The sequence below is a fragment of the Struthio camelus genome, chromosome 1 (genome assembly GCF_040807025.1).
Source record: "Struthio camelus isolate bStrCam1 chromosome 1, bStrCam1.hap1, whole genome shotgun sequence".
In the NCBI taxonomy this organism is placed as follows: domain Eukaryota; kingdom Metazoa; phylum Chordata; class Aves; order Struthioniformes; family Struthionidae; genus Struthio; species Struthio camelus.
The window spans coordinates 77,861,426-77,882,236 of NC_090942.1; the positions used below are offsets into that span (position 1 = coordinate 77,861,426).

The 20,811-nt window shown below is 38.9% G+C and overlaps 1 protein-coding gene across 7 annotated transcripts in view; it reads right to left on the bottom strand.

Annotated features, from left to right (window-relative positions):
- Nucleotides 1-20,811, bottom strand: part of SCUBE1 (signal peptide, CUB domain and EGF like domain containing 1) — a 214,991-nt gene that overhangs the window by 86,263 nt on the left and 107,917 nt on the right. For 4 of the 7 annotated variants that reach the window (XM_068951072.1, XM_068951099.1, XM_068951108.1 and 1 more), the window contains exons 5-7: nucleotides 19,587-19,712; nucleotides 10,087-10,203; nucleotides 7,091-7,180 (exon numbers count right to left, since the gene is read on the bottom strand). In XM_068951072.1, coding sequence (XP_068807173.1) covers nucleotides 7,091-7,180; nucleotides 10,087-10,203; nucleotides 19,587-19,712 — 333 coding nt within the window. The remainder of the gene's footprint in view (nucleotides 1-7,090; nucleotides 7,181-10,086; nucleotides 10,204-19,586; nucleotides 19,713-20,811) is intronic. The other 3 variants (XM_068951089.1, XM_068951117.1, XM_068951081.1) reach the window with 1 other exon arrangement.

Consider the following 20,811-nt stretch of genomic DNA (forward strand, 5'->3'; position numbering starts at 1 on the left):
GCATATTTAGGGAACTACACTTGACAGATCAGATCAGGTATTTTATAAACACTGGATGAATCCAGTCTGGTCCCTTAAAAATTGCACTGCTGGTTGTGATTGTGTTGCTTCTGAAATATGCTGAACACTGCTAAGGAGCATTATCTCCTGGCCTGGGACAATTCCTGTCATCTAAAAGGGAAAAGCAAAACAATGGAAGGTAGTGGCAGGGATTCTGGATAAGGTCAGAGTCTTTATCGTCTGCAAAGAAATGAAGAAAGGGATTTTTACAGGAAATAGCACACTATTCACTAACTCAATGGATAAAAGTGATGATAACTCAAGATGAAAGGATCTGCCCTTGGGAGAGAGAGAATGGATGAATGACCTCAGGAATTCCTTCCACCAATTTTCTATAATTTCATATAGCAAAGCAAAATTGACAGAAAGAATTAAAATGGGGTCTTGATTTCACAGTTAGTAACTGAGCTACAGATCCTCCTGGCACTATGCCTGTTAATAGTATGTTTTAAATGCTTTATTGATTAAAACAAAAAAAGGTTGTGATGCATACAGAATGGCACATTTGGCTTTCTGACAGTGAGCATTTTTAAGTTAGATAAATGCCATTTATAGAAATAAGACATAATTTAAGTCATTTGAAAGAGTCCTAGGATGCAGTACAACAAAGCCAGGAATTGAAGTACATATTGAAAAAGTTCTCTTGGCTTAAAGTGAGCCACTGTAGGCTGCAACTATGATAGAAGTTAACTGCTTTGGAAGCACACTTGAAAAATTGAACGCTAGCTTGTCCATCTCCATGGTTTTAGAGACAGGAAAACTGGGATTAGGATCACCTGGAAACTATCATTCCATTTTGAAAGAGAACCAGAAATCAAGACTGCAGAATCTATTCTTATTTCACATTGGGAAAAAACAACCTAAGACTTTCAGAAATTTTCTAACGGAAACCAGAGATTATAACGCCCTTTATTCCAAAAGCTCGGTAGCTCAGGCATTGCAAGACTGAAACCCAGGTTCCAGGCTCTGTTCTTTTATGTTTATTGAACCTGAAGAATCCCAAGCCCTAATCAGATTATCAGTTATCAGTACTGGCCAAGAAGATAAAACAACTTCATGAGGCAATAGTGAGTGAGTCTGACTTTACAGCCCAACATTCACCTGCGACATGGGAGGTAAATCGCCAGAAAGGATCTTTAGTACCACTTTCTTCCTTTCCAAATGAATGTTCTCACTAGACTACTGTGTAGACTTTGTCTTCCTATTTCTGATGATCATTCCAGGCAAAAGCAAGATGAAAAAACAGTCTTCCTACAAAATTTAGTTTCAAGAAGAAGAAAGGCTTTTGCCAGAACACTCCTGCCAGATTAAAAAAAAAATTTAGATAAAGAATGTAGCACTGAAATAAGATCTATAACTCAGCAATGTTCCTTCCTGAGCTGCAGAGGAACTAAATTCAGCTCCACCGCAGAGTCCTGAAATCCAGAAAATGGTGGATTCCCATATGAACTACACAAGCATTGTGTGCCTTATATTGAATAAGAAAATAGTGATTCAAAGAGATTGTCAGCTTAATAGCTTGGGTCAAATAGGCATAATAGATAAAAAAGTCTACAAGGATGCTTACTGTATGACTCCTACAAAACATAAGACATAAAGCCACATGTGTCATAGGGAGAGGCAGAAATAAAAAGAAGGCAGTCTGCTAGAAATATCAGAAGGTTTTTATTTCTCACATGTATGTTCATACAGGGCATATTCCCATGCAAGTTAAGACCAGATATATTTTTTAGCTTTAAGAGCATACGGAGGGGTGCTCTCAAACATTATGAAAAGGGACACGTGTCCCATACCACCAGTCCTCAGCTCTGAAATTCCAAGAAATTCCAAGTCCACTTGCTGGCACATAGAGGGATTTGCAGTTCAATTGAAAAGTTGAACAAGTCCTGTGAGACTATGCCTGAGGCTAAAACAAAATATTTCCTGCAAACAAAACTGCTTCAACCAGAACAGGATAAACATAGCTATCTTGGCTGATATTTCTAAGTACCTTCAGGAGGCACAAGAATGGATGAAAAGTCTGACCAGCACACAGAGAAAGTAGTACTGGCGTGCCATGTAGGTGGCCAAAGGAAAAAAAAATCGATGAACTCTAACAAACCATTCTGAAGATGCCATTCCAGTATACTCAGTCACAGTCTGCCAGTCTGAACTGGCTCTATCTATCTGCTGCAGTACTTGAGATCCTTAGGAGTTAAACTGATAGTGCATGCATGCTTTGCAAAGCATGTCCACCTTCAGGCAAAAAGGAAACGATTTTCTCCTGCAGAACATGTGATGCTGTTCTGTGTCACAAGCTACACTTGGTCTGTGTGAGGAACGCTCAAACTACATTTTACAGCGCTCATGTTTCTACTAAGCGACATAGACTGGAAGTGTTTTTAGTGGACCACACGTCCTTTCTTCCAGGCAGGTAACCTGGAAGGTTTCCATACCTCATTATGAGAGGTATGGAAAGCTACTGAAAATGGGAGAACAGCCATCTACAGGGGCACAGGGAGGGAAACGAAACACAGTGAGAAATGGATTAAGTCCACGTCTTCAAAAGTGTTGATTAGAACATAAGATCTGAGAAACACCCTAGTGGATATAAGCTAGGCCACATCATTACAGTGTTGATGATGCATCTTAAGGATTCACTCAGTCTAGTAAGGTCTGTGATGTTGACAATGCAGCAAATGACTGTGTTTTTAAAGACAATTTACAAAACGCCATAAAACTGCTTGGTTCTCAGAACGGATAATAAATTGTTCCCAAAGAACAAAGCATTATCTTTGATTCTTTATAGGAGATAAGGACTTCTTAAGATCTAAGACCAGACAATTCTGGCTCCTCCAAGAGGGCATTTTCAATTGCCTGTCACGTCTCCATGAGCAGTCAACATGTTTGTAAGGAGGCAGCTCAGTGGCATAATTGAAGATACAAAACCTATTTTTGTATCCACAGTATCAAGCCCTATGTGAAAGAGAGCTTTAGGATATCAACAGACAATTGCTCTGTAAAATTTCTGTAGCCTTTTCAGGTGAAAGAGTCCCGAAGAAGACAGTTACACTGAGCCAGTAAGACTTGATAATTTGCAATATATATAATAATATAGCTCTAGATTCATGGATGCCTCAGCTTTACAGTCCTGGACTATGGGGCCACTGGACTTACGAATTCTCTCCAGGGCTGCAATAGCAACATGAAATTTGGAAATTGGATACATGAATAAAAGCAACTTCCATCGCTGAGGATGTGAAACTGAACGCAACACTTTGAGGGTATGTGCATTGGCGTCTTCTGAAGTTGTGTCCATGGAATAGAATGGCTGCAATTCAGGTAGGCAGGGCATGATGTACTGTGTTTCAAACTGATTCTGGAGCTGGATGGAAAAAGATTTGAAATGCATCAGCACACTCATCTAATCAGATAGGGCAGTCTCATGCCATGGCGGGAAAAACAGTCTTGACCCAATAAGTCCTCAAGGAAAACGAGATCAATGGAAAGTGGGGAGGTCTCTTTGACAGCTTCTGAGAAATATACTGAAAATATTTTTAGGAAAAAAATTGTATTTTATCATACAAATCAAAGACTTGAACACAATTTTAAGAGCTAAAGCCTGTGCTCAACCAACTGCAACATAAAAGGTCCAGTTATGCCAGATGCTTGAGAAAAATTGAGGAGACTGGTTTTGCCCTACTGATTTATAGTAAGTGCAAGCTGTCCTGTGGCAAGGTGGGTGTAAACGTACCTTACAGATAACAGTAAGGATAAAAAGGCTCTACTCTTGAGTACTTGGATGTGTGCACTTCTGCAGGATGGACATGCAAATGAACAACTCTTCCTAATTTGCAGAACTCCATGGATCAATGTCCAGTTTCTACTTCATCTCAGAAGTCTTGCAGACGGCAGAACTTTGGCTGAAGTCCGTCTGGAATACAATAAGGTGCATCCCTTTCCCCTTTAAAATGGCAATGGCCCAGGTGGAAGGGAAGGAATTGTAAACAAACTGCGTGAGTAGCAATATGCCGCTACATTCACAGATCAGAGAAAAGTTATTCAGTGACATCTGGTAAATGAAAGAGGTTTTTACTCTGGGCCCCAGTGGCTCTCTCTGAACAGGGCAGATAAAGGACAGCTGAAGCCTTCAGGCCTTCCTGAACATTATGAAAAAAAATAATGAAAAAAAAGGATGAAAATTCCTAAGAATTATTTGAATGGCTCTGAAATACAGTTTCTTGTAGATCATCTGAGAAGATCTGTTTCTTGTCTGCCTCACAAAACCTAACAGGAAAGGAGGAGAGTGAATTCATACTTTTCTATATTTCAGGCTTAGCCACAAGTGGCAGGACCACACCATGACTAGGATCCAGATCCCTCTAAGAGTCAGTCCGAGCTACAGAAGTGGCCAGTCTTGCTGTAGCTAATTGAATGGCATACGCAGTCATGTCAGACAGCAGTCCTGTTCTGAAGTAATCTCATGCAAGCTTCAGTCTTCTGTGAAATGGGTCAAGAATAGCCCCTTGAGATAACAAAGATAGCCTTGGCTTATACTAAGAGTTACAAAGATCACAGTGATTTTAATAGCAGCAGTAGATGATGTGGGACTAGAAAAAATTTTATTTGGGCTTGCAATCAAAAGCATCTTCCGTCAGACTACTAAAATCACACGAAGTCTGCGATTTTTCCTGCCCACCCAGGGCTGCCTGCAGCAGGGTCAAAAATCACAGTTCATTTGCAAGAGCTGGTAACAAAGTTTCCTGAGGAGCCCTCCAGTACTTTCTAAAACAGCTGTCTAGAAAGTATCTGAAGACACTTGGCATTTCATGAAAATGCCACTACCCTCTGGAAACATACTAAGACTACTAAAAAATTCAAGCTTGAATTTTCTGCGCACCAAAAATCAGAGCAGAGATAAACAGAGCAAAAATGTCCTTAAGAAGTAAGCCACCCACTCAGATCTCACTTGCTAATTACATTTCTTTTCAGCTCTAGTTGATGTTTTTCTAAGGTATCTGTTGTTCAAACTCAGCCTGTCCAGAAACTCTCAGCTCTTGGCTGATGAGTGCTAATACAGGAGACAGTGAAGACTGAGACGATGGATTTTGCAAACTGGATTTTTAATAATTTCCCTAAATTTACATATTTCTAGAGTGTATGTTTGGCTTGGGACTTGCAAACCTGTTGTACCTAAGAAGCTTGTTGCTAATCATAACTTTTGAATTCTGTTTGCCTTAACTCTCATAGGCAGTGTGAGCTTATTTTCAGTTTGGATAATTACTTTTATCAGAGGGTGAAGTAGCAAAGCAGTGTACTATGTTGCTCAGTCCCTTTCAATCATATCCTACATGCTGTTAGTGGCTGGGCAAACTCATCATTTAGACCTTGTGGACTGGATTTTCAAAGGGAGGCTCTTTCCACAAACTTCTTCCTGACTTTCAGTGAGAACTTAGACCTTACGGAAATTCCAGCTAAAAGTGTTAATGGCACTTTAGAAAGTAACATGTGTCTCCTCATAGCTTTTGTCAACTTAAATCAATTTAAGCAATGCATCATTAAGCAACAAATCAATATGGGTCACTTGCTAGGTCTGCAAACTAATTTCAAATTAACAACTGCAGATATTCTAAAAGAAGTATGGCAACATATGCCCAGGTGTTCATAGGAGGGAAAATATTATACCTCAACATTATTATCTAATATCATTTAAGAGTCATGACACCATGCCATTTGCCACACGGTGACTTCTTGCTGGCCTATGATTAAGCTGATGGTTTATCCTGGGTGAAAAAATACAAGGGACATGAAAACCATACAACAGTCATCACCTACTGCAACAAATAACCCAGCAACCAATTAAATCAAGTTTTCACAGAGGGGCTTCTGCTCTTCTAGAAGCAGTAATTCCAGACAGGTGCTGAGCCTGCCAGGGACTAGCAGGGGGGAGTCTGCAAAGGACTTGGCACTTTTAAGAAAGGAAATAGCAACTGTGAGGGAATGGAGAATCTCATCCTGCCAGAATCTCGTGTGGAATCTCGTGTGGATAAAGAAGCCCTGTCTTGTAAATTGTTCATCGAGTAGATCTCAATAGTGCTCACTGCGCTTAGAAACTAGTAGAAATATTGTATGTGGTGTGCAGGGCATAAAAATGGAAAATACAGAGCAACAAGCCACTTGGAAATTGCCAAAATGTTGGCATCATTCAGGAAGCTGTCCTACTCTGTGCCCTTTGTCACATGACAAGAAATCTGGCAGAGATGCAGCCACTCTACCCTTTTTATTTCCAAAAGGTCATTCTCATTAATGGCCATAAATGTAACTTAAACAAGAGCATTACAAAGGTGAGCAATGGGTTAATGGAGAGCAGAAGCTAAAGAAGTATCTTCGTTGTTCAGTACGTTTCTTCATCCCTTCCACTCTTAAGCTCCAACCACAGAGAGAAACAAGCCACGCTTTAGTCTTGAAAGAAGAACATACGGAAGCTCACTAGTCACTAGGGAAAGATCTTTCAGTGGTTTCTAACGTAGCAACACAAAGGAAATAAATGAATTTCCAGTCACAATATTTACATTTCAGTCAACAGTACTGCACATATGTAAGTAGGCAAATACAGTTATTCACTTAACACCCCATATGTAATAGAACATGGTTTTATTTCACCATCATCCACTTTTAAGTCAAAAGGTAGGTCTGGAACATGATTTTTTAGGAACCCTAGAGCAACACATACACACAAACACACACAAATCACATATAAGAAGTAGCTTGCATAAGGTAAGTAAGGTTAATGGCAAAAGCTTCTTTCTACGCAGAAGAAATTGAATATCATAGCTGCAGCATTAGGAAAAAAAGTTTAAAACCAAGAAATGAAGTTGTACAACAGATGAGAACTTAACAAAATTGGTGACCTTTCCACACAGATGAAATCAACTGAAAAAAAACTAAACCAAAACCAAAGAACCAAATGAGACCAAAAGAGAACCTCCCCCCACACACACATACAGACAAAAGTGAGAGCACAACAAAGGAAGTGGAAGAAAAGTGTTACCCATAAGTAGCCGCCGTTTCACCCGCTTGTCCACATCAGCTACTGACGTGGCATTGTACTCAGAACTCTCAATTGCAGCCTCATCCTTCTCTAAAACACAAGTAAGGGACAAACATGGAGCAGTTGGTTAATCACAAGCCCAATTTTCCGCTGCCTAAGACAGTTTCTTGGCATGGCACAGCCAAAGCCAAGAAGCAAGGCATGAAAGCACTAAATCCCCGTTAGAGAGTTAATTCCCTTTGAGACCTCAGGAAAAAAATTAAAGGGTGTTTGGGGGAAGGAGGAAGAAAGAGCAGGAGGAGGAAGAATGGTCAACTACCAAGTAATTAACCACATACACGAAGCTGGATTCCTACTAGAGAACAAGAGAGCTAACATGAGTGCCCCAGAGAGGTGTTAATGATGGAAATTAAAATCCAAGGATGCTAGTTACACAAACTATTAAAGACAAACTGTAAAGTGACTCAGGCTAATGGTGGCATCAGGATCTGAAGTTGGCAGGCAGAAGACCAAGACAGACAGACAGAGAGCTAGAAGAGTCCGGTGATGGATGGGCATGGATGCACCATAGTCTTGTACGCAGTGACACAGCGTGAAACGGAACCAAACAACAGCATGCAAATTAAACAAAAACAACAACAAAAATAAACAAACAACAAACCAAACAAACACAAAAAAGATCAGTTTGGGCAGTGCTGGTTGCCTGCTTGTCTATGAAACACTACTAGCTAAACATTCAATGCTAGAAAAGATGTTGCAAGAACAGGGTTTAGTAATTTTATAAGCATGCAGTAAGCAAGATGATGTCAGCAAAGGTCATTTTACAAGGTAGTTTCTGATATCCTATATGTAAGAGTGTCATACAGCATAATGAGGACTTTGGTTATGCTTCATTAGAAATACACAGAAACAGTCACAACAGTGGCAAGAGTGATCAGTAAGTGAAGCAAAAATAAAGATTTCTCATACAGGAGAGTGATGGAAAAGCAGCAGCTGGGTAAATAAAATGATTTATACAGAGAGGGAATTGCTTTATTAGAAAAACAAAATGCAAGTGGGGACTTTCACATGCAGCAAACATAAAAAATAAAATAAAAGGATAAGTCAAGCAAACAAAGACAAAATGTGTTAGACAAAGGGTCAAAAAGTATTTATCTGGCATTGCAGAAGTTTGCATTCTTGCAGTGATGCCCAGAATATATACACCACTGAAGACAGCAAACATTGGAATCACTGAAGTGAGGAGGAGGAGGCTGGCAGGTTTTATTTGTGGCAAAACTACATGGTTGAGTAGTAACAAGAAGTTGTTTTGTTTTGTTTTTAACAAGTTCTAGATGGGATCAGGCTGCAATAGAGGCTTTTGTTTGAGTTTTTTTTTATTTTGCTCTGTAAATAATTAATGAACGTCAGTTATCAGACAAGACAGGCAATCAGGAACCATCACCAGAAAGCAGGAATAAAAATGTAAAAAAAAAAAAAGTATTCTAAGAGAAAGAGCTACTTAGAGGGAAGAAAATCAGCACAGGCAGTAATATGTGACTTACATCACAAGACCAAGGAATGTAACATGGAGTTGTATGTATTACATTACAAAAATGGGAAAAAAAACTAAAAAAAAAATCAGGTGCAGTGTATACAGCTTTTAAAATCGTTTTTACATGCTGAACAATTTAAAACATCAATCTGAGGATATTAGTGAACACTGAGAAATAGGAGATCAATTATCCATTCAATAAAACCTGCTCTCAAGGCTCTCACTCTATAGCAAGTTCTCCACAGCTGGAACTGCCACAGATTTCAGAGAGAGTTATTTAAATAGGGGGACTGCAAGACTGAGCCCACTGTGTTAATCAAAAAGTACTAGCTGAGAGATCTCGTAAACGGACATATAGCTTGTGTATACAGCAAGGCACAGTCCAGTGTTGAACCTTGTTCAGCTCTACCTCTACCAGTATAACACTGGTCCCACCATACAACCATGTGTAATCAAACCCATCAGAAGTGAATGAAGCTCTGTGCAGCCATTGAATTTAATGCTTAGATCTTACTACAAGATCAAGATCCATGGATGTGACCAGAAGATCGCTAAAGATAAATGATAGATTTCCATGGGTTTTAGATCACGTGCTTTGTGTCTTGCAGTATTGATAAATGAGAGAAAAGATGATAAATATGTGTCCCTTTCTTTTTTTTTTTTCCATTTCAGGAAATTCCTATAAATTCATACGAATGTGAAATCAAACAAACAAAAAAAAGTCAACATGGCCACACCGCTAATGAAAACCATTATGGGTTTATGTTCTGATCTGAGAGTAAGAGTTTTCAAATGTTAACTTACAGTATACAAAATCATCCCTTTTTATTTAAAAAAAATGAAGACTGGAAAGAAACAGTGTTAAGCAAATAATATATTTTATAATCATAAATATTTGCATAACATCTTCCAAGACACTTCATCTCTTGTATCACTTTTTCCCACTGACAATCTTAGTGAAAGCATATTCACTACAAGTGCTGTACTTTTTAGGCTCATAAAAAATATGACATGGAAGAAAGCATATCACGATGATTAATTTTCCCCAATCACAGTTTAGAAAATGAGGATCATTCTCCTCATCATACTCACCCAAGGAAGTCTGAATCATGAAAATGAAGGGAAAAGCTGAACTTTCAGTCATAATTATGAATATTTTATACTTTTTTATTTTAGAAATTATTAGGTTTATAAAAAGACAAACAAAAGTTACAAAGGAGTAACAAAGGGATACTTCATTAACAAACATTTCAACAAAACATGCACAACTGCTTCTGTCTATATATCGTGAGACCTTAGCTGCTATGGCCAGGAACTGCAATTACACATTCCTCTCAGCGATGCCGCTAAACTCTGGTGAGATACAAATACACATGCGTGCACACACACATACACGCACCTACGTGCACATACATATTCTATGAGGAATACAGAATAAAATGTGCTGTAGAGAAGTACTTACCAATGCAGGTTCGGCCATCTGAATGCAGGGCATACTTCTGATGACAGCCACACACAGGACCAGTATCTGTGTCATCACAGGTGTGCTGGCAGCCTCCATTCCCATAGTTACAGGTTACTAGTTATGCCCCAAATGAATGTGTATATTTATATATATAAATAAAATGACAATGAAACCAATTAGTTTTGAGGGCCTTTCAGAATGTAGAAGAGCAGTAACAAACCAAGACATAAGGCAACAAAACATTTGTATTTGAAGACATATGCATTCCCGTATTCTCTCTCTGAGCCCCATTACCTTAGCCACACTCCTGCCTCATGCTCTGCTCTCCATCCACCCAGTGCAAAAAGGAAGGAGGGAAGGAAGGAAGGAGGGAAGGAAGAAAAAAATCAACAAATGAGAAAAGGAGAAGAAAGAAAAGAAAAAAGAGAGGAGAGGAGGGGAGAGGAGGGGAGGGGAGGGGAGGGGAGAGGGAGGAAGAGAGAAAAAGGAAGGAAGGAAAGAAGAAAGATAGAAAGAAAGAAGAATGAAGTACTTTTCCCCCAGTCTGTGTGGATTAGTAGCTTTAGCATGAATGATCAGCCAATTTCATCTGTTCCTAAAAGCTACATTCTTCATATCCGTGATGTATATGGCATGAAGATATGAGCAGCCTACTAATATAGACATATATTTTCAAGTCTATAGACCGCGTTTTTCTTCTCGTTCTCCTTCACTTCCTATCTGGAGGAAGCAGAGACCCAAAGAGCAAGAGCAAAAACCTATACGTCTTGAAATCTATTATTTCAAATACTAGTCCTCCTAGAGTAGAAGAATGTTTACATATAAGCCAGGAAACATATTATTTTCTTTTTTTTTCCTTTTCTTTACTGAAACAAAAAATATACTCTTGTTATGGCCATACAGTGTACTGGCTTCAGCTAGGAAGGAACCCCTGGTGATGGCGCTTCCACTTGCATGCGTACAATGTAAAATTGATTGCAACTACTAAAAATGTCCTCTAGTGAAAAAAATACTAAACATACATTAAAGTCAACATTTTTTCAGATAGGTAGAATTTTGCAGTTTCCAGGAATTAATACGTCAGATTCAATCCACTTTATTACAGGATGGATTTAATCTCTGACTCTTACGGCAAACCAGTTTTTAAATAATAAGCTGGTACACCACAGCTCTAATTTGCCCCTATTCTGTTTAGTCCTTTACAGTTTCATAGTGTGATGCTAAATAAAACAATTCTTAATTCAATTTACTGTCTTCATATACAGGTAATTCCTGTGCACAAGAATCGGGTTCTTTACAGGTATATCTACATTGACAGGTAGAGGGGAAATCCCATGTCCCATTATTCAGCTATATCATACTCCTCATTTCAGAGGACTTGAATGTTTTGAAATGTTCTAGAAATTTAAATACTGACTCCTGTTTATCAGAAGGAACTTCTTCACTTAGGTCTTTATCAGAAATCCTCTCCTAGATAAGAGAGTTTATAAAGGATCCAGAGGGGCAAATTCCACTATACAGTAAAGCCAAGATAATTCTGAACAGGATTTTAAAATCAGGCATCTAAACCTAAACTTAAATCTGCTTTCCAGTAGACAAATATCATTTCCTCCCAACCTCAATAACTTTGCTTTAACACGAGCTTAATAAAATGGAGTAGACTGGAGTTTTCAGTGACAGTAACTGAAACTGAAATATTCCACCTCTTGGGTGAGTGTGCCAGTGTTGGAGAGTATCACTACTTTCAGTAATTACTGAATTATTTTGTTTAAAATGGAACAACTCCAGCAAAATAAATTAGGGAGACCCACATTAACATATCCAACAGAATTCCCATTAAAACCACTCGCCTGAGTAGGAACCTCCAGTTCATGGACCCATGGCCCCTGAGGCCTAGCAAAGATCACAACCGAGACTGCCCATTTCCCAAGTGAGTGCAGGCCAGAGGCTACCATGCATTCAAGCATCCTTCATCCTTCACACCTCCGCATTGTACGATTTGAATAAAATTCGTGTTATTCACAGATTGCAAGGCAACACTCTAGGCCTAGTGGTAAGAACAGTCACAGAGAAGACGGCCCACATGGATTCCTGCTTCTGCAACCAGAAATATCAGAACTTTACTCATGTGGAAAGAATGGCAGTGAGAAAGATGGAGTGCAGCCCAATCCAGATTTCCTTACTGGAGCTTGACAGCTTGGGCACTATGCTAAGAAATGAGAATTACGAATTCAGGCCTAGCAGAGAGAGGAGGGAATTGAACTCGCGCGTCCCAAACCGTGAGAATCCCAAAATTCCAAGGAGTTACATTAAAGAAGCTGCCCAAACGACAACCATCCCCCAGGCATTCTTTCTTTTCCTCCAGTTTTATGAACTTACCCATTAATTTTTTTTCCTGAAAAATACATCAAACAAATCATTCTGCTTTGCATCAGGTGGAAGCGGTGTTTCATTTCTTTCCACACACAATAACATTTCGGGTTTTATTTTTGATGCAAAACCAAATCTTAAAAATTAGGTCAATTCTCCTTTCTTAAACCGCCAGCCTTTTTAATGTAGTCAGGCTGAAAAATCACTTCCTTGCTCAATGCTATGCCAGTCCTTATTCATCTCTCTTCCTTTTGCCCATTCACTGTTTTGCAATTGTTTTTAGTTGTTCTTTGCTTCCTTTCTGCCCTTCCTTCTCTATGCCCCATTGTGTGTGCAACAGTAACACTTCTTGGTTAGTCTGGGGGTAGATCATACACAGTTTTGCAGCCTAGATGAAAGCTAAAGCAGCAGATGGAGGATGTTTGAATCAGCTGGCCACACATGAGCTGCCCTTATAGCCAGCCGTGTTAGGGATGTGATAGAGCTGGGGCAGTGAGCGGCATGGAAGGTAGCTGCTCACTTTTATCCAGAGTCATGGGCACACACTGGCAGAGCTAATCTAGGGTAAAGTAATTTCCATCCACTATCCTCCGCTCCTTCTCAGCGCTACATGCCTGTTGGACTACTTGCAAGCTCACTCAGTGTTTCTACTCCTGCTGGGCTGCAGTGTCATCACAAATTAACATGAAGGTGCTGTTTATACAAGGTGTTTAAACACATTTCTAGCCAACAGTATTTCTATTAAGTACTTTAAAGCACAATCAGCAACAAAGTGTGTATTCTAAACAACACGACTGCAGCAGTTATTTTTGCCATTCTTTGCTAAAAGCCTCCCCCAGCAGAGATGAAAGTATCTATATGTTTTCTCTGACCAGTGTAATATAGGGGACTTTTCCTTATTATATTTGTCTATTAAAAATTGCACTAGACTGATGCTGTTTATATTAAATCCTGCAGAACCACACACTTGTTTTATATATCTGTTTTATTTATGTAAAGTAAAGCTACTAGTAACTACAGTTACTAGTAAAATTTACTAGTTACTATAGTAAAGTGGATTCTTTTCCACTCAATCAACGAGCATAGATGTAGGTCAGTTCATTTGCCTGTCTCTTACAAATATTACTTAACCACGCTTCTGAGGGATTTGAACTTCTGTCTAGACCAGCTTGCTTTTCTTTTTAGCAGCTCACGACAAAACTCTGGAGCCTGTCAGCCCTGCAGGTGAAATCTGTACAAAATCCAGTTGTAAAATGTATCATTTCAACTCTCCTCAAGCTTTAAGTCTGCAACAGTGACACAATGAGAAGTTTCTCTTGGTTAAAGGAAAAAATAAAAATTCTTTAAAGGCAAGGGAAAACCCAGATCTACTCCATTCTTATCAGAAAGTGTTAAAGCAAAATGCATGAAAAATCCCAAAGTTTTCTTTTAAAAATTATTTCATATAAATTTGTACTCTACAGCTATGCAGAAGACTTAGCGTGTGCTTGTTCAGTCTGTGACATTAAAGAAGGAAATAAAAAGAAGGAGAATATTTTGACCTAATAACCCTGATGGTACGCTTCTGACAGAAACAAATTACCTTCAAATACTATAAATCATGTTATTACAACAAAAGGGATGCAAAAGAGGGGTTAACGTTTCCTACCAAACGACAGCATACACATATCTGTTAGAATCCAGACATACTTATACCCACACAGCAGATTTAAAACCAGAATAACACCACTGCTTTCAACAATGGTTCAGCATTCACATATGTCTGAAGTGCAGTCAAGGTGCCCTGTTCTTTACCCTAGTATTTATGGCATTATAATTAAAATAGATGATATAGATAGGCAGAGATATCAGAATGCCTTACTGGCAAAATCTTGACCTGGCTTCTGCATCTGTGGGGGAAATACTCTGTACAATTGGCTAAAAGCAGCATCCATAGAGAAGGCCAGGGAAAGCTCCTTGCTAGAAACATGAGCAAAAACAACGCCCAAGCCCTACAAAGATACACATCATCTATATGAGGTAAATAACGGCAGTGACCAAGTTACCAGTGCGTTCTCCCAAGACTCTTTCTACTCTGAATGAAGAGCAATGGGGGACCCTGAGCCAAAGTCCTGAGACTGGTGCTTCAAACTGCCTTCCAAACAAGGTTAGTTCTTTCCATTGACTACTGCACCCAGGCTCCTGACTTGGCCAGCCGCTTTCAAGGTCTGCAAGCAGGCAGTGTGGCATAATCCTCCTACTTGTTCTTCTGCCCGCACTGCAGCAGCAGCAGCATTTATTTGGTTTAGCCAGGAGGATGCCCTGCTTGGGCTGTGCTAAGCATCTCTGAGACACAGCTTAGCATGTGGGCCAGTGTTTACATCCAGAGAAAAATATGGACTAGTCTTGAAATGACATTTTGATGATGAAAGACACAGAACAATTGTTTGGAAGAAGAATGACACATTTAAAGAACAGAAGGCTTTTAACATACATATTCCAATAATTAATGCTATTGATGTTTCAAGTTTGACCCCTCAGAAGATAGAAAATACTAGAATTCAGCCTGGCTCTCCAGCCTAGATCCTGCCTTCAGTGCTTCTCTGAACTTTCATATTACCCTTTTTCTGCTCTCTCCCATGTGACTTGTCTGTGATTAGGAGTGTCAAAAGGAAAAAAAAAGGCAGAATATTCCCAGACTCAAAAAGGCATCTGATTCCTGTACTGAACTACTGTGTACAGATTATATAAGGTCCATGCACAAGATGCCTGCACTGTGCAGACAATGTCATTCATCTTAACTTTCAGGTGCTTGATAGAGTAGCATTAATAAATATTATCCTACTGTTTAAATACATGTGCATGAGGTGTCTCCAGGTCAGACATGACTTATCTACAAACCTAGGCTTTTCCAAGAACTAATTATTATTTCAAATCAAACCCACAGTGATCCAAAGACAGAGGTTGTGTAGGTAGTTTGAAGAAGGGGATGCACGGAAGTGCCTTTAGGAAGAAAGCTCACGTAAGAAGTTATGCCAGTTTAAATTTTAAACCGTATTAATATCCTGAAGTAGCTTATTGCACAGAGCTGTATTTAAAGTATGGCCAAATACTGGAAGCAGTATTTAGTACCCAACAACCTAACTCCCTTCTAAGATAATGCAATCCTGCTCTTGCTTCCCATGCAGATGAGATGTGTAGCACTGCTCAGATGCCACAGAATTTGCAACAAGTTAAATCTTTTTTTTCTAGCCTAACTTTCTGTGACAGCCTGAACCAGCACATTAGAATTCCAGATAAATTTAGAATTGCCATGTTATTTAACTAAATTCACCATTAAACATATAATTCATATAAAATTATGGACACCTCTTTCTATGAGATAAAGCTATGAATGCACTGCTTGCATTATTTATTCTACTATGGCCTTGCATTTTTAACATTCTGCAGACCTCTATACTGACAGCTAATAAGCTGCATGTGAATACTGTCAGCAGCAGCTGAAAAGCTGGCACTTGGCATAGGTAGAAGGGCATTCTATTTTGTAAACAAAATATACTGGACAGGATTTTTGGAATTACTTAGCACTAGCCATCCTGCTCACTTAAATCACTATTATAAGAGGGGGCTGGTAGAAATAGTTGTAGTTAAGATTATTCAGTATTTTCCATTGAAAGACTCAGCTTTTACTTGCTTATAACTCTGCCAGAATTAATCCATTCAGGTAGCAACTTACATGCTTGAGGGTCTGCTCTAGGTTTCTTCTTCCTTTCTCAAGTTCCAGCTAAACTGATTCAGCTAATAATTAAATTAACAAAAAAAACCCTTGTTTTGTCCATGCTTTGGAGAAAAAAATCTTATCCTGCTCAAAAACAGGAACTTGAAAAATAACAGGGATGTCAGAAATAGGGGGTCAGCACCCACGTGTTTCCTCTGTAACCTGGAATCAAATTCAGAATGCTTAAGTCTCATCCTTCTGCTGCCAGCAAATATCTATGAAAATCACTGACATGATCTCATTGCCTGTGTACAGAGAAGATGGTAGTTTACTGCTGCTTTGGATCTGAAGGATGCAGCTCTGCTGCTGAATTATATAAGGATGTGCATGGTTCTGTTTGATGTATTTCTAGATGACCTCCTGAGGTCCCTCCCAACCTGAATGTTTCCATGGTTTCCTAGGGTCGTGGGCAAGAGTTTCTTTTTGTAACTGTTAACTTGCTTGTTTAAAAATCATATTAACAAAAATTAAGATTGCAATATTAAGCACTCAAAAGCTACCAAATACCAGACTTTTACATGGTCCACAGGCTTTTCATATCGCGATAACCATCCTTAATGACAGATGCAGAAAACACTCCTGCCTCATTCAGCACACAAGTGCAGCTGGGGAAAATTAGGTCTGGGGAATCTCACTGGTGAATCCCTGTCTTATTTGCTGCAGCTTGAGTAAATCAGAAGGCAAGACATGGGCAAGAACGGATGGTCTTTATTCAGACAGTGAACGCAGCCCTAGAAAACTCAATTGTATTTCTGCCTCTGCCATGGAATTCCTACTCGGGGCTGTGCAGGCCACTTAAATCACATCTGTTACAGGTTACTAATAAAGTGTTCCTGTCTCCCTGGCATTTGCAAGTACAGCTGGAGCCATTGGGAGCTTGGCTTTGATCATACTATGTGCTATAAATGCTAAGTGGGGTTCTGGGTGTCTCTTGTTAATCACCAATCACTGCTAAATGGCTTTGACATTAACATCATTTTATACATTGTCCATTTGTAAGGCAGGCAAAACAGTACTTTTTAACCTGACAAGAATGTTCTGAAGATACATTAACAATGTCTAGGAAGCACTCAGATATTACAGTAATGAGTACCATGGGAAAATCCATGAGGAAATTAAAAATTTTATGTTCAGAGCAGAGTTTGAATACTGTGCAGTGGGCAAGGCATAAACACTGAATTATGAAGGAGAAGAAACTGTTGAACAAAAGCCTATTTAATGAGCACTGACCATCCTGTCCACTGAATGAAGCAAGACACCTACAGTGACTGCCTTATTAGCATGCAATGAAGTGATATGTGATCATGTAATTAGGATGTAATGACACAATCATGGAACGCATGCATAAAAAGCAGGGAGCCTCCTTCCAATTTTTTCTGCTTTCAAACTTCAGAGTTCTTTTAACATCTTTTTTCCTCTGAGAAACACACACGTCTCATTAGTAGTGGACTTGGGTCAACCCTGAGTGCTTCTGAAAATCTCTCCTAGGATTCCGACGCAGTTGCAAACCAGCTGATAAAAATTCACCTAGTGAGATACTGGTTCTCTGCAACTGTTCACATAAAGAAACAAGGAAGCAAGCTCTGATAAACCCTGAAAGGCAGTCTCCTGGAGGGATCATTATAAATTAAAATACTTGAGGGAAACTTTGAAGCTGTTTTAATCTCTGGCAATACCAGGGATACAAACTCAACCCAGCCTGACAAGGGGCAGATGTCTTCTCTGCAGCTCCTCAGTGTAGCTGTACTCAGTACTTGCAAAGCTGCAGCTAAGGATTTAAGCCAACTCCACTAAAATGGTCAACTGTGAAAAAGTTTTTAAAAAGCCAACATTCAGCCTCAGAACTAGACCTTTATAAAGAGGAATGAGCCTGCTGAATTCTCAAAATTATTGCTCCAGGGCATCTGGCTACAGCTTTTTACATCTTTGCACTTGGAAGGTCTAGAAGTATATATTTTTTAAAATAAGACTCTGGAACATATTTGCAGAATGTGCTGTGGGTTTAGGATTTGGTGTATTCTGCAGTAAGCTCCGTGGCATTGAAAAACTGAGCATCCCTACTTAGAAGACTGTCAGCAAAAGTTCATTATAATTCAAACTACAATTTGAACTCTGTAGGGCATTGAATAAATCCAAGCATTTTACTCCATTAAACTTTGAGGCATTTAGAAATACTGTTCTAGAAGAGGCCCTAATTCTCCTGTCACCATCTCCCTATGAAAAGGGGTAACGCAATTCCTAAGGAATGTACAAATGTGTGCAAACAAATAATAAACAGCATAAGTAAACATCCTCTCCCACTTTACCAATGTAGCTGATGTTGCAGAGAGAAAAGAAGAGAACGCAATGTTCACTTCTAATAAACACTGAGAACGAAAATGACCATAAAAGCTATTTTCCCTGTGCTTTTGACTTTCCCCCTGGATAGCCTCTTAAATACTGAGGAGCAATCGGGCTGTGCAATATCTTGTGGCATTTTTTGGTGATACTCAGAGGTGATCCTTTTGGCTTCATACTTAGGAAAACATCATCTTAGCATTTTTAAACAATAGAGATCTCAGGAAGAAAAAAGCTGGTGTGGAAGAAAGATTATGACAAAAAATACTGTCCCTATGCAAAGCATGAAGCATGCTTTATGTCATTTCACTGCAGTTATTGCATTCTCTCTTTTTTTTCTCTCTCAAATCTAACAGGTAGGAAAGCAAGCTGTTCTGACAGGGTCAGATCCAACACCCACTGAAGCCAGCATAAAGACTCTCATGCACTTCAGAAGCTTTCAGATGAAGCTGTTACAGAGGGTCAATTATTTTAACCTACACAGAAAAATTGCTGCTTCCAATTCTGTTGGGTGATGCATATCTTTCTTCAGTATCCCAGCTTCTAGAATACCTGACTCTGTTTGTTTGTTTGTTTGCTTGTTTGCTTGTTTTTAGGAACAGTTTATATTATACAGGACTATAGCAAACACTTCTTTATTTTAAAAAAATCTCTAACAGATTTATCATTAAAGCCATTAGCAGATTTATCAACTCATTCATCATTATGGAACTTCAAAATACTGAAAGTTGGAATCCTCTATGCTTCTTTTTTTTCTGCTTTACAAGGAAAGTCTAGATTAAACTGATCTCTCACTTTCTGCATTCATGGGAAGGTAGAAAAGTTGATACTGTCTTAGTAAGACTTCTAAGTTCTATTATTCAATCCCTCTTATCCATCCCCAAGTGATCCCTTTACAGAAAGAACACAGATTACTAAAGCTACCAATCACCTTTGGCCAAAAATAAGTTGAGTTCTCAAATTCTGGAAAATAAAAACAATGAAGAAAATAAGACATTTAGGGGCATTTGAAATTTAATCTTCATCTACCTACATTTGCAGTCCTTCTGGTTTTTGGCAAGTTCAAAGCCAGGCCTACATTCACAGGCAACCCCACCTTTGGGCGTCTCCCGGCAGATGTGTGCACACCCATGATCTTTGTTCATACAGTTCATACCCTCTGTAAAAGAGAGAAAGAAAAATGGAAAATATTAGTACCATAATAAAATTGTAAAACAATTATCCTCAATTATACACATCCAGTCCTCCAGTGTCACTGTAATTTTTATCTTGCATCTGGGCAGAGATCCACAAGGCAAAAGACTGTAACTGAAGTAAGAGGCATATAATCAAAAAAGCAGCATAATAAAGGGCAAAACTGCCTACCACTGGGATGAATTACAGCTGTGTTTCACACTTAAACATTATAGTAATGTACATTTTGTGACTATAACATTTAAAGTCTTTAGTGATATTGTATGAGCAGGCAAAGGACCTGCATGGATTTAAAAACATTAGAATGCCAGCATCCTCATCCCACAAGAAATTACAGGCTTGTACCTAGGTGCACTGTGACCTCAGAAAAGAACACAGGTACCCACATTTATACTTTCAAAACCCATAAAAGTAACAGAATACATTTTCCTAACTCAAACAAAAGTATTTAGCAACTGCAGAGATAATGGAAAATGCATGGAGGATTATCTGCATTTGTTTATACCTTTATAAAAATTCTTATTGCAAAAAGAAAAGAGCTGAGAAATTCTACAGCATACTGAAGACTAGCAGCATATACCTTCCTTGGGGCAAATATAGTGAGGACTATTATGGACTATAGGGCATCTTTGCTGAATGCAGAAACACAGGAATTTGGGTTTCCTTATTCCATTCCTCTCTTCTATTTTTCCATGAGAATACAGTGGATTCAAAGGATACTCCAGGAAGTTTTCTGTCCCGCAGGTGATTATCAGAGTTGAATAATTGAGCTCACTGTTATTTTTCCCCTAAATTAATTGCATGGTTTTTACCCCCTGGTGCATTTTTATTTGTCTCTTAACGTGTTAGATAATCTCTAATACACAAAACATTTTTTTCAGATGATGCATCTACTAAGGATCATATCAGAGTGTTTGTGCTTGGAGCTGTTTCTTCACTGTTTGTTATACATCTCAATTATCTGTGTATCCACAGTAAGTGCAGCCAATCTCCAACAAACCTATTATTACTTTTCTCTTTGAGTATATTAAACAAAACATACCAGCTGTTCAATAAAAGTCTAA